The sequence below is a fragment of the Phaenicophaeus curvirostris genome, unplaced genomic scaffold (genome assembly GCF_032191515.1).
Source record: "Phaenicophaeus curvirostris isolate KB17595 unplaced genomic scaffold, BPBGC_Pcur_1.0 scaffold_44, whole genome shotgun sequence".
Taxonomy (NCBI): Eukaryota; Metazoa; Chordata; class Aves; order Cuculiformes; family Cuculidae; genus Phaenicophaeus; species Phaenicophaeus curvirostris.
In genome coordinates, this window is record NW_027206667.1 from 440,912 (window position 1) to 454,544 (window position 13,633).

Sequence of the window (13,633 nt, forward strand, 5' to 3'; positions counted from 1 at the left end):
TGCATCCTGCATTATCCTGCATCCTCCTGCATCCCGAGATCTGCATCCTCCTGCATTCCAGGCTTCACATCCTCCTGTGTCTTCCTGCATCCACATCCTCCTGCATCATCCTGCATCCCAGGATCAGCATCCCACATCCTCCTGCATCCCAGAGGAACGGGATCTGCACCCCACATGCTCCTGCATCCCAGGATCTGCATCCTCCCGCATCCCTGGGATCCTGGGATCTGCATCCTCCTGCATCCCAGGATGTTCAGGTGCCCCCATGTCCCGGGATCCCTGGATCCACCTCCTCCCACAGCCCAGGATCCAGGATCCACTCCCCTCGGGTCTGCTTGCTGGGATTGGGGATTCCAGAGCTGTTTTTATTCCCCTTCCCCACTCCCCCTCACATAAAAGCTTCGCCCCGCGAGTCCCAGCTCCTCCTGCTGCCGCTGGGATCCCACCCGGGTCCAGATCCCATTCTGGACATGGGATCGCATTCCAGATGCTGGATCCCATTCCAGATGCTGGGATCCCATTCCAGATCAGAATCCCATCTGGATGCTGGGATCCTGTTCTGGATGCTGGATCCCATTCCGGATGCTGGGTCCCATTCCAGATGCTGGGATCCCATTCCGGATCAGAATCCCATTCTGGATCTGGATCCCATCCGGATGCTGGGATCCCATTCTGGATCCAGATCCCATTCCAGATGCTGGGATATTATTCGGGATCTGGATCCGGATCCCACTCTGGATGCTGGAATCCAGTTCCAGATGCTGGGATCCCATTCCAGACCCAGATTCCATACTGGAAATGGGATTGTGTGGATGCCGGGTCCCGTTCCGGATCTGGTTCCTATTCCGGATACTGGATCCCATCTGGATGCTGGGATCCCATTCCGGATCTGGATCCTGCTCCTGCTCCCGAATTCCTCAGTCGTGCTGGGGCCGCAGCTTCATCTCGGTGAAGGGGATGGAGAACTCGAAGCCCTTCCAGGGGAACCAGTGCACGCCCTGAGGGGGAGCACAGTGTCACCTACAGAGCCTATAGGCCCCCTATAGACCCCTATGGACCCCTATAAACACTATAGAACCTTATAGGCACCTGTAGACCCTATAGACCTTACACGCACCTTAGGGCACCTATAGATCCTACAGACCCCTATGGCCACCTATAGACCCCTATGGACCTCTATAGACCCCTATGGACCCTACCAACCCCAACAGACCCCTATGGGCACCTACAGACCCCCTACAGACTCCTACAGACCTTATAGATCCCTGTACAGACCCCTGTAGGCACCCTATGGCTCCCCATGGCCACCCATGGTTCCCTATAGATGCTATAGGCCCCCTGTGTCCTTTATGGCTCCCTATGGTCCGTATAGGACCTCAATGGCTCCTTATGGACCCTATAGGACTTCATGGCTCCTTATGGCCCCTATAGATTCCCTATGACCCCAATGGCTCCCTATGGACCCTATGACCCCTATAGATCCCCTGTGACCTCAATGGCTCCCTATGGCCCCTCTAGCATCACCTATGACTCGTATGGCTCCCTATGGACCCTATGGCCCATATAGGTCCCCTATGACCTCAATGGCTCCCTATGGCCCCTATAGGTCCCCTATGACCTCAATGGCTCCCTATGGCCCCTATAGGTCCCCTATGACCCCAATGGCTCCCTATGGCCCCTATAGGTCCCCTCTGGCCCCTATACGTGCCTGGTGGCCGGTGGTGACGCCGTAGCGGCCGTTGAGGTTGGCGTAGTGGCAGTTGCGGTACCACCAGGCGCCCGTATAGGCGACGGCGCAGGGCCGGGGGCGGCGCTGCAGGTCGTGGTCGCGCGTGGAGAAGGGGCTCCCGGCGTGGTACGAGAGAGCGTCCCCTGCAACCCACGGGGACACAGATGTTCCCAGTCCCTCCCAGTGCCTCCCAGTTTACTCTCAGTGCCTCCCAGTGCCCCCCCAAACCCCTATTTCCCCCCTTAACTACCCATAGAATACCCACAGTTGCCCTCCCAGTGCCTCCCAGTCCCTTCCCAGTGCCTCCCACTCTCCTCCCAGTCTCTCCCAATACCTCCCAGTCTCTCCCAATGTGATCCCAGTTCCTCCCAGTGCCTCCCAGTCCCTTCCCAGTGCCTCCCACTCTCCTCCCAGTCTCTCCCAATACCTCCCAGTCTCTCCCAATGTGATCCCAGTTCCTCCCAGTGCCTCCCAGTTTACTCTCAGTGCTTCCCAGTGCCCCCCCAAACCCCTATTTCCCCCCTTAACTACCCATAGAATACCCACAGTTGCCCTCCCAGTCCCTCCCAGTCCCTCCCAGTGCCTCCCAGTCCCTCCCACTCTCCTCCCAGTCTCTCCCAGTACCTCCCAGTCTCTCCCAATGTGATCCCAGTTCCTCCCAGTGCCCCCCAAGATCTGTATTTACCCCTTAACTCCCTTTAGAAGCCCCACAGTTGCCCTCCCAGTGCCTCCCAGTCCCCTCCCAGTGCCCCCCAGTCCATAACAGTCCCTCCCACTCTCCTCCCAGTCTCTCCCAATGTGATCCCAGTTCCTCCCAGTGCCCCCCAAGACCCGTATTTACCCCTTTGACGCGCTTTAGAAGCCCCACAGTTGCCCTCCCAGTGCCTCCCAGTCCATGACAATTCCTTCTGCTTTCCTCCCAGTCTCTCCCAGTGCCTCCCAGTCCCCTCCCAGTGTCTTCCAGTCCCTCCCAATGCCTCCCAGTGCCCCCCAAGACCCCTATATCCCCTCTTAGCCACCCTATTGAAGCCCCCTAGCACCTTCCCAGTCCCCTCCAGTGCCCTCCCAGTCCCCTCCCAGTCCATAACAGTCCCTCCCAGTGCCTCCCAGTCCATCCCAGTCCCTCCCAAGACCCCTAAATCCCCTCTTACCCCCCCATGGAAGGCCCCTAGCACCTTCCCAGTCCCTCCCAGTCCCCTCCGAGTGCCTCCCAGTGCCCTCCCAGTGCCTCCCAGTACCAGCGGTGCCACTGTAGGCCCCCAGTTGGAGGCGGTACTGGTGTTGGGGGCCAAGGACGGCGAAGTCCCGGTACTGGGCGAAGGCGGAGGAGTTGGGGGTGCGGAGGTCGACGCGGAGCTCGTGGGGAGCCGAGGCCGTCAGAGCGTGCAGAGCAGCATTGCCTGCACCCAAACTGGGAGTCCAAACTGGGAACCTCCATACTGGGAGGCTCCAAACTGGGAGACCCCAAAACCCCTGGGAACCCCCCAAACCTCTGGCATACCCCAAACTGGGGTCCCAAATCCTGGGACCTCTATACTGGGAACCTGAAAGGTGGGACCTCAAACCCCCTGCACCCCAAACTGGGAGCCCAAATTGGGGAACCCCAAACTGGGAGAACCCCAAACCCCTGGGAGACCCCATACTGGGAGCCCAAAACTTGGGACCCCCAAACTGGGAGCCTCAAAGGTGGGAACTCAAACTCCCTGCACCCCAAACTGGGAGCCCAAACAGGGGAACCCCAAACTAGGAGACCTCCAAAACCTCTGGGAGACCCCAAACTGGGAACCTCAAAGGTGGGACCTCAAACCTCCTGGAGCCCAAACTGGGGGACCCCCAAACTGGGACCACCCCAAACTTGAAGCCCAAACTGGGGAACCCCAAACTGGGAGACCCCAAAAGCCCTAAGATCCCCAAACTGGGAACCTCAAAGGTAGGACCTCCAACCCCCTGCACTGGGACACCAGTTTGGGGTCCCCAGTTTGGGGTCCCCCCTCACCGAGCCAGAACTCGCCGCTGACGTTGCCGAAGCCGAGCTCGTACTCGTCCCACCCGCGCCAGAAATCGGTGCTGCCGTCACGCCGGCGCTGGAAAACCTGCCGGAGGCCTCCCAGTGTCTCCCAGTTCACTCCCAGTTTGCACAGTCTCAATACCCAGTGCCTCCCAGTTCACTCCCAGCTCCTCCCAGTGCCCTCCCCCCGCCCCCCATAAACGCCATCCAGCTCCTCGCAGTCCCTCCTTCTTCCCTCCCAGTGCCTCTCGGTCTCTCCCAGTGCCCTCCCATCCCCCCCCAGTACACCCCTAGTCCCATCCATCCCCTTCCATTCCCACCCAGTGCCCTCCTGTCCCCTCCCAGTGCCCTTCCATCCCTGCCCAGTCCCTCCCAGTGCCCTCCCATTCCGCCCCAGTCCCTCCCAGCGCCCTCCCCAGTCCCTCCCAGTGCCCTTCCAACCCCTCCCAGTCCCTCCCAGTGCCCTCCCAGTACCCCACCACCCCCTCCAAGTCCCTCCCATCTCCTCCCAGTGCCCTCCTATCCCCTCCCAGTCCCTCCCAGTGCCCTCCTATCCCCTCCCAGTCCCTCCCAGTACCCCACCACCCCCTCCAAGTCCCTCCCATCCCCTCCCAGTGCCCTCCTATCCCCTCCCAGTCCCTCCCAGTGCCCCCCCATCCTCTCCCATCCACTCCCAGTCCCTCCCAGCGCCCTCCCATTCTGCCCTAGTCCCTCCCAGCGCCCTCCCCAGTGCCCTTCTATACCCTCCCATCCCCTCCCAGTCCCTCCCAGTGCCCTTCCATCCCCTCCCAGTCCCTCCCAGTGCCCTCCTATCCCCTCCCAGTCCCTCCCAGTGCCCTCCTATCCCCTCCCAGTCCCTCCCAGTGCCCTCCTATCCCCTCCCAGTCCCTCCCAGTCCCTCCCAGTACCCCACCACCCCCTCCAAGTCCCCCACATCCCCTCCCAGTGCCCCCCCATCCCCTCCCAGTCCCTCCCAGTGCCCCCAGTCTCACCACCCAGCCGCCCCCGTCGCTGTCCATGTCGCAGAAGACGGGGATCCCCGGGTTCGAGTCCCCCCCGGGGAAGATGCGGGCGGGGCGGGACGGGCGGGGGCCGTTCAGCCGCTCCTGCTGGCAGTCCCGGGGCCGGGGAGCCCGCGGGGGGGCTGGGGGGGGGGGGGGAGCTCAGCACCCGGCACTCATCCTGCACCCCCAGATCATGCACCCCCATCCTGCACCCCCAGCCAGGGCTCAGCACCCTATCCTGCACCTCAATTGTGCACCCGGCACCCATCCTGCCCCCACAGCCAGGGCTTAGCACCACGGAGCTCAGCACCACCGCCTGCACCCCAATCATGCACCCAGCACCTATCCTGCACCCCCACCCTGCAGCCCCAAATCAGGCACCCAGCACCCATCCTGCACCCCCATTCTGCACCCCCAGCCTGATCTCACAGCCAGGGCTCAGCACTGCGCGGCTCAGCACCACCGCCTGCACCCCAAGCTATGCAGCCGGCACCCATCCTGCACCCCGAATCATGCACCCAGCACCCATCCTGCTCCCCCAGCCAGGGCTCAGCACCACGGAACTCAGCACCACCGCCTGCACCCCAATCATGCACCCAGCACCCATCCTGCACCTCCAGCCTGCCCCCCAAACTATGCACCCGGCACCCATCCTGCACCCCGAATCATGCACCCAGCACCCATCCTGCACCCCCAGCCAGGGCTCAGCACCACGGAACTCAGCACCACCGCCTGCACCCCAAGCTATGCAGCCGGCACCCATCCTGCACCCCCAGCCTGCACCCCGAACCATGCACCTGGCACCCATCTTCCACCCCGAACCAGGGCTCAGCACCGCGGAGCTCAGCACCAGCTCCTGCACCCCAAACTATGCACCTGGCACCCACCCTGCACCCCCAGCCACGGCTAAGCACCACAGAGCTCAGCACCACCATGTGAACCCCAATCACGCACCCAGCCCCCATCCTGCACCCCATCCTGCACCCCAATCGTGCCCCCAGCCAGGGTTCAGCACCCCTAATCAGAGGCTCAGCACCTCCAAATAGAGCCCAGCCCCCCAGGACCACCCATGCTGCACCCCAAAGCACATACGCAGCACCCTCGAGCTGGGCCCAGCACCCCAAAGCACCCATCCTGCACCCAAAGCACGCGCTCAACATCCCCAAATTGGGCTCAGCACCCCCTAACTGGGGCCCAACATCCCAAAGCACCCATCCAGCACCCCCAAAGTGGGTTCAGCACCCCTAAACTGGGGCCCTGCACTCCCAAAAGCACCCAATCTGAACCCCAAAGCAGGCAGTCAGCACCATCAGACTGGGCTCAGCACCCCCAAAGCACCCATCCTGCACCCCCAGCACCCTCAGACCGGGCTCAGGACCCCCAGCACCCCGAGTTTCCCCACTCACGGGTCTCAAACGTGGCCTCCAGGGGGCTGGGCGACCTCTGCCCCCCCCTGCCCCACAGCTTCACCCCATAGCGCTGCGCCGGCTCCAGGCCCCACAGCTCGTGGCTCCTCACCTCGGGGGGCAGCTGCACTGTCTGGGGGGGACAGGAAGATTTTGGGGTCCCCCAGGGCACTTTTGGGGGCCCCCAGGGCAATTTTGGGGTCTCTTTGGTGGCTTTGGGTTTCCCCTGGGCAGTTTCGGTTGTTCCTGAGGAGTTGGAGGTTCCATGGGGAAATCTTGGGGTTCCACCAAGAATTCTGGGGTCCCAGCAGAGGGTTTGGTGTCCCCTTGCGGGGGGGAGTTGGGGTCCCCAGGGTGGGGTCAGAGGTTTTAGGGTGCCTGGTGGTGTCATTACCTTTTGGGGTACCCCATGGGGTTATTGGGGACCTTGAGGAGGCTGAGGTTCCAAGAGAAAACTTTGAGGTTCCACCAGGAATTAGGGGGCTTGGGGGTGGGGTGAGGTCCTTTTGAGGTGATCATTACCGTTTGGGGTCCCCCGTCAGGGCCGTATACGAGGTCGTAGCCGTTGGAGGGGACATCAGGGGGCGCCCAGTGGAGCCAAGCACTGCGGGGCCACAGGGTCCCCACCCAGAGGGTCCCTGGGGCACCTGAGGTGGGGGGGAACAGTTAGAGACCCCCCAGTGAGCACCCCACCATGCAGGAGGCCCCACGGAGCTTCCCACCAGACCCCAAACATCAACCATCAGCTGTTCCACCATCAGCCATCAACGATCAGTTGTCCAGCCCTCACCAGTCAACCATCAACCATTCCAGCATCAACCATCAATTGTCCAACCATCAGCCATCCACCCACTAACCATTCAACCACCAACTGTCCAACTGTCCAAGCATCAACTGTCAAACATCAACCAGCCTATCACCAATTGTCCATCCAACCATCCAACCATCAACCATCCAAACATCAAATGTCCAACCTTCCAACTGTCCAACCATCAACCAATCAACAATCAACCCCATCAACCATCAACCAGCCAACCACTGACCATCCAACCATTGGATGTCCAACCATCAGCTGTCCCACCATCAATCATTCAACCATCAGCCATCCAACCATCAACCATCCAGCCATCAATGGTTTAAGGTCACATTTTTAAGGTCACAACTTTAAGGTCCGGCTGGATGGGGCTCTGAGCAACTAATCTGGTTGAAGATGGCCCTGCAGTGGGGTTGGTGATGACCTGGTCATTCCAGGCTTCCATGATCTGTCCACCTACCAGTCCAAGCACCTCTCCACCCAGTTGTCTAACTGACCTGTCACTTGTCCAGCCATCAACAATCCACTCGCAAACTCAGACGTCCACATAAATACCCAACTGTCCAACCATTGAAACATCCAACTGTCCAGCCGTCCATCCATCCAATCATCCGACCACCCCTCCATCCACAAAAATATCAAGCCATCTTTCCAATTATTCACCCATCCAAGTGACCATCCATCTGACTACCTACGCATCCATCCATCCATCCATCCATCCATCCATCCATCCATCCATCCATCCATCCATCCATCCATCTATCCAATCATCCATCCATCCAATCATCCAATCACACCTTCATCCATAAAAATATCAAGCCATCTTTCCAATTATTCACCCATCCAAGTGACAGTCCATCTGACTACCTATCCATCCATCCCTCCATCTATCCATCCATCCATCCATCCCTCCATCCCTCCAAACTCACACACCCATCCCATCACCGACACCCTTAATAGCATCCAAGAGATGCTCCAAGTTCCCACCACACCCCAAGCACCAAGACTGGCCCTGGCCAAGCTCCTGCTGCCCCAAACCATCACCGAGCAGGCACAGATGATGCCCACAGCCTCCTCACCTGTGACAGCATCAGTGGAGATGGGGCCCAGGCGCTTCTGACCCCACATACCATACAGGTTGAACTTGTAGTGATGGGTCGGGGACAGCCCAGGCACAGTCACTGTGCGAGAACCACCATCCACGGGCACCACCTGGGGCTGCCCTTGGACATCCTTGTACTCCACTGTGAAGGAGTCAAAGGTGCCCTTGGGGATGTTCCACTCCAGCTGGACTGAGTTCGGGGTGATGTGAGGAGCTGTGAGATCACCCAGACGGGGCTCAGATGGGGGTTTCTCCTTTAGTGGAGCTGGAGCTGCAGTAGAGAGGACACAATGCAGGGCATGAACAGCCTTCCATCTATCCATCCATTCAAAAACCAACCAACAATTCCTCTAACCATCCATCCATCCATCCATCCATCCATCCATCATGCACCTCTCCACCCTTCCAACCCTCCATCCCACCATGTGTCTGCCCATCCATCCCCTCCTCCATCTGTGAATATTCCCCAGTGCCTTCAAACTTGCATAGTCCCATCCATGTCCTTATCTATCCATCCAACTTTCCATCCATCCATCCATCCATCCATCCATCCATCCATCCATCCATCCATCCATCCATCCAACATTCCACCCATCCACCCTTTCATTCAATCTTTGATCATAGAATCAGAAACATAGAATAACCAGGTTGGAAGAGACCCACTGGATCATCGAGTCCAACCATTCCTATCAATCACTAAACCATGTCCCTCAGCACCTCGTCCACCCATCCCTTAAACACCTCCAGGGAAGGGGACTCAACCCCCTCCCTGGGCAGCCTCTGCCAGTGCCCAATCACCCTTCCTGTGAAAAATTTTTTCCTAATGTCCAGCCTAAATCTCCCCTGGCAGAGCTTGAGGCCATTCCCTCTCGTCCTGTCCCCTGTCCCTTGGGAGAAGAGCCCAGCTCCCTCCTCTCCACAACCTCCTCTCAGGGAGTTGGAGAGAGTAATGAGGTCTCCCCTCAGACTCCTCTTCTCCAGGCTGAACACCCCCAGCTCTCTCAGCTGCTCCTCTTCTTCTCCAGCCCCCTCACCAGCTTTGTTGCTCTTCTCTGGACTCGTTCCAGAGCCTCAACATCCTTCCTAAGGTGAGGGGCCCAGAACTGACCCCAGGATTCGAGGAGCGGTCTCACCAGTGCCGATCCATCCATCCATCCATCCATCCATCCATCCAACCATCCCTCCATCCATCCACATAACCATCCATCCATCCATCCGTCCGTCCATCCATCCATCCATCCATCCATCCATCCATCCATCCATCCATCCAACCTTCCTTCCAACCAGCCTTCCATCCATCTAACCATCCCTGCCTCCCTCCCTCCCTCCCTCCCCCCACCCCCCAGCCAGATGTTCCCACTAACAACTGGGCCCAAGGGACCGGGATGAGCCCTGCTGAAGCTCTTCCACCTCCAGCAGCCACGTGGAGCTTGGATGCACCCGGCACAGGCCCTCACCTGTCATGGTGTCAAGGAAGATGGGACCTAGACGTTTCTGCCCCAACATCCCATACAGGTAGAAATTGTAGCGGCGTGACGGGGACAGTCCAGGCACGGTCAGCGTGCGGGAACCACCGTCCACCAGCAGTGACTCCAGCTGCTCTTGGGCATCCCTGTACTGCAGCGTGAAGGAGTCAAAGGTGCCCTCAGGGACGCTCCACTCCAGCTGGACGGAGTCAGGGGTGATGTTGGAGGCTGTCAGCTCGCCCAGGATGGGCTGGGATGGAGATTCCTCCTCCTCTGTAGCTGGACCTTCAACAAAGAGGACACAATGTGGGCTGTAAATATATATCTCTCCTTCCTTCCTTCCTTCCTCCCATCTATCATCCCGTACATCCAAACTCGCATGCACCCAACCTATCACCCAAACCCTTGTTAGCATCCAAGAGGTGCTCAATATTCCCACCACACCTAAGGCTCCACAACAGGCCCTCATCAGGACCTTCTCCCACCTAAAAGGCAGCACCAAAGGGGACACAGAAGCATCTCCAGCCTCCTCACCTGTGACGATGTCGGTGGAGACGGGGCCCAGGTGCTTCCGACCCCACACCCCGTAGAGGTTGAACTTGTAGCGGCGTGACGGGGACAGCCCAGGCACGGTCAGCGTGCGGGAACCACCATCCACGGGCACCACCTGGGGCTGCCCTTGTGCATCCCTGTACTGCAGCGTGAAGGAGTCAAAGGTGCCCTCAGGGACGCTCCAGTCCAGCTGGATGGAGTCGGGGGTGACCTGGGAGGCTGTCAGCTCGCCCAGGACTGGCTGGGATGGGGGTTCCTGCTCTGGCTCGGCTGCAGCTGCAGACAAGGATGCAATGTAGGGCATGAACAACCCAAACCTCCTCTCACCATCACATCTTTACATGCATCCACCCTACTGGCTACCAAATAACCCATCTCTCCGTTCACGTTTCTGCATCCATTGGTACTAGAATCCACAGTTCCACTCAGCCTTCCAACCAACCAGATGCTCCTTTGTTCCTCCAACCAGCCAGATATCCAAACACACCTCCCAACATCAACGCATCCATTGAGCCACCAAGCCACAAGATACCGATCCATGAAACCATCTCTTTGTACACTGAACCATTCAACCAGTGGAACAACAGTCCAGCCCTCAGTCCCACCCTCTCTCCTTTCCTTCCATTCCTTCCTCCCTCCCTCCCTTCCTCCCTCCTTTCATTCATCGATCCATCCATCATCCCATACCACCAAGCTCGCACACAGCCATCCCATCACACACACCCTCGTTAGTTTCCAAGAGATGTTCCCAGTTCCCACCACAGCCAAGGCTCCAGGCCAGTCCCTAACCAAGCTCCTACGGCCACCCAAAGGCAGCACCCAAAGGGGTCACAGAAGAATCTCCAGCCCCCTCACCTGTGATGATGTCAGTGGAGATGGGGCCCAGGCGCTTCCGACCCCACATCCCGTAGAGGTTGAACTTGTAGCGGTGTGACGGGGACAGCCCAGGCACGGTCAGCGTGCGGGAACCACCGTCCACGGGCACCACCTGGGGCTGCCCTTGTGCATCCCTGTACTGCAGTGTGAAGGAGTCAAAGGTGCCCTCAGGGACGCTCCAATCCAGCTGGACGGAGTCGGGGGTGACCTGGGAGGCTGTCAGCTCGCCCAGGACTGGCTGGGATGGGGGTTCCTCCTCCTCCTCTGGCTCAGATGCAGCTGCAATGGACAGGGGACAATGTAGGGAATGAGCATCCGGAAGTCCCTCCAAATATTCAGCCATCCATGTCTACATCCCAACCTCCATCCATCCATCATTCCATCCCTCTATCCAGCCCTCCTCCATCCATTCATGCAGACACTCGTGAAGCCTCCCCTCCAAGTGTCCCTTCACCCAAGCAACCACCCACCTGTCCTTCCAGCCTTAACCCTGTTCCACCCATCACCCTTCAAACCTTCCGCCAATCCATTCTCCTGATCCTGAAGGGAGGAGTTCAACATCTGTGGCATCACCCATTTATTCACCCTTGTCTTTGTCGTTCTTTCTTCCACCCACCAATCCCTTTATCTGTCCATTTGATCTTCTCTCTCTGCATTTGCCCATCCTACAATCCATGCTCTGTCCCTTCAATCATCCATCTTTCCATGCACAATTCCGTCCACTCGACCTTCAATCCATTCTTCTGCTCAATCATCCTATCACTTATCTTCCATCCAACCACTTATCTGCCCAGGCAACTGCCCCTCCAATCACCTTACCATCCAATCAACCTCTTAACAAACAATCCACCAGCATCCATCCATCCATCCATCCATCCATCCATCCATCCATCCATCCATCCATCCATCCAACCATTTCCTTAACCCATGAACGACACACTCATCCAACCAACCACTCAACCACCCATCCATCTTCTCACCCAAGAAGTCAGACACGCATCCACCCATCCAATCACTCATCCATCCATCCATCCATGAATCATACAACCATAAATCTATCCATCCACCCCTTTCCCATCACCCACACCCTCGTTAGCATTCAAGAGATGTTCCCAGCTCCCACCAGCCCAAGGGCAAGGACAGGCCCTAATCAAGCTCCTACTTCCACCCCAAAGGCAGCACCAAAGGGGACACAGAAGCATCTCCAGCCCCCTCACCTGTGAAAACTTCGGTGGAGATAGGGCCCAGGCGCTTCCGACTCCACACCCCGTAGAGGTTGAACTTGTAGCGGCGTGACGGGGACAGCCCTGGCACGGTCAGCGTGCGGGAACCACCATCCACGAGCACCACCTGGGGCTGCCCTTGTGCATCCCTGTACTGCAGCATGAAGGAGTCAAAGGTGCCCTCGGGGACACTCCAGTCCAGCTGGACGGAGTCGGGGGTGACCTGGGAGGCTGTCAGCTCGCCCAGGACTGGCTGGGATGGGGGTTCTTCCTCCGGTTCTTCTGGAGGTGTTGCTGCAATGGAAAGAACACAGTGCAGGATATGAATATACTTTCATCTATCCATCCATCCATCCATCCATCCATCCATCCATCCATCCATCCATCCATCCTTTTAACAACCAACCAATCATTCCTCCAAACATCATTCAATCCTCCATGCACCTTTGTCCACCCATTAAATCATTCATCCTTCCATCAATCTATCCATTCTACCCAGTCCTCCACACATTCACCTTTCCATCCCATCATCCATCCATCCATCCATCCATCCATCCATCCATCCATCCATCCATCCACCATCCAATTCCTCCAAACTTGCTCACCCCTTTCCCATCATCCACACCCTTGTTAGCATCCAAGACATGTTCCCAACTCCCACCAACCCATGTTATAAGGCCAGGCACTGACCAAGCTCCTGCTGCCACCCATAAACCAGCACCCAAAGGGGTCACAGGAGCATCTCCAGCCTCCTCACCTGTGATGATGTCGGTGGAGATGGGGCCCAGGCGCTTCCGACCCCACACCCCGTAGAGGTTGAACTTGTAGCGGCGTGACGGGGACAGCCCAGGCACGGTCAGCGTGCGGGAACCAGCGTCCACGGACACCACCTGGGGCTGCCCTTGTGCATCTCTGTACTGCAGCGTGAAGGAGTCAAAGGTGCCCTCAGGGACGGTCCAGTCCAGCTGGACGGAGTCGGGGGTGACCTGGGAGGCTGTCAGCTCACCCAGGACGGGCTGGGATGGGGGTTCCTGTTCTGGCTCTTTTGGAGGTGGTGCTGCAGTGGAAAGAACACAGTAAAACTCTTCAGGCAGGATAGGAAGGGTAGGAGAGGAGGCGGGGTAGCCTTCTTTGTAAGGGAGGACTTGGACACTGTTGGGATGGATTGTGGCGAAGAGGAGATTGAGTGCTTGTGTGTTAAAATCAGAGGAGCCCACAAGAAGGTAGATTTTGTGATGGGACTCTGTAACAGACCATCCAGCCAAGGGGAAGCAGCTGATGAGCTCTTCTATAAACAGCTGGGGTTAATCTCTAGATCAATGCCTCTCGTTCTTGTGGGAGACTTCAATCTTCCTGATATCTGCTGGAAGTACAATAGAGCAGAAATAAGCAGTCTAGGAGGTTCCTGGAGTGCGTGGAAGACAACTTCCTCGCACAGCTGGTGAATGAACCA

The 13,633-nt window shown here is 58.2% G+C and overlaps 1 protein-coding gene across 1 annotated transcript in view; it reads right to left on the bottom strand.

The window, feature by feature from the left end:
• Positions 1–360: 360 nt before the first annotated feature.
• The window catches only part of LOC138733881 (tenascin-X-like), a 59,054-nt gene continuing 45,781 nt past the window's right edge, over positions 361–13,633 (bottom strand). The window contains exons 34-46 of the mRNA XM_069881391.1: positions 12,938–13,237; positions 12,175–12,474; positions 10,937–11,236; positions 10,064–10,357; positions 9,521–9,814; positions 8,041–8,334; positions 6,670–6,794; positions 6,148–6,280; positions 4,730–4,881; positions 3,726–3,822; positions 2,968–3,129; positions 1,709–1,872; positions 361–998 (exon numbers count right to left, since the gene is read on the bottom strand). Of these exons, the coding sequence (XP_069737492.1) occupies positions 918–998; positions 1,709–1,872; positions 2,968–3,129; positions 3,726–3,822; positions 4,730–4,881; positions 6,148–6,280; positions 6,670–6,794; positions 8,041–8,334; positions 9,521–9,814; positions 10,064–10,357; positions 10,937–11,236; positions 12,175–12,474; positions 12,938–13,237 (2,696 nt within the window). The 3' untranslated portion in view covers positions 361–917. The remainder of the gene's footprint in view (positions 999–1,708; positions 1,873–2,967; positions 3,130–3,725; positions 3,823–4,729; positions 4,882–6,147; positions 6,281–6,669; positions 6,795–8,040; positions 8,335–9,520; positions 9,815–10,063; positions 10,358–10,936; positions 11,237–12,174; positions 12,475–12,937; positions 13,238–13,633) is intronic.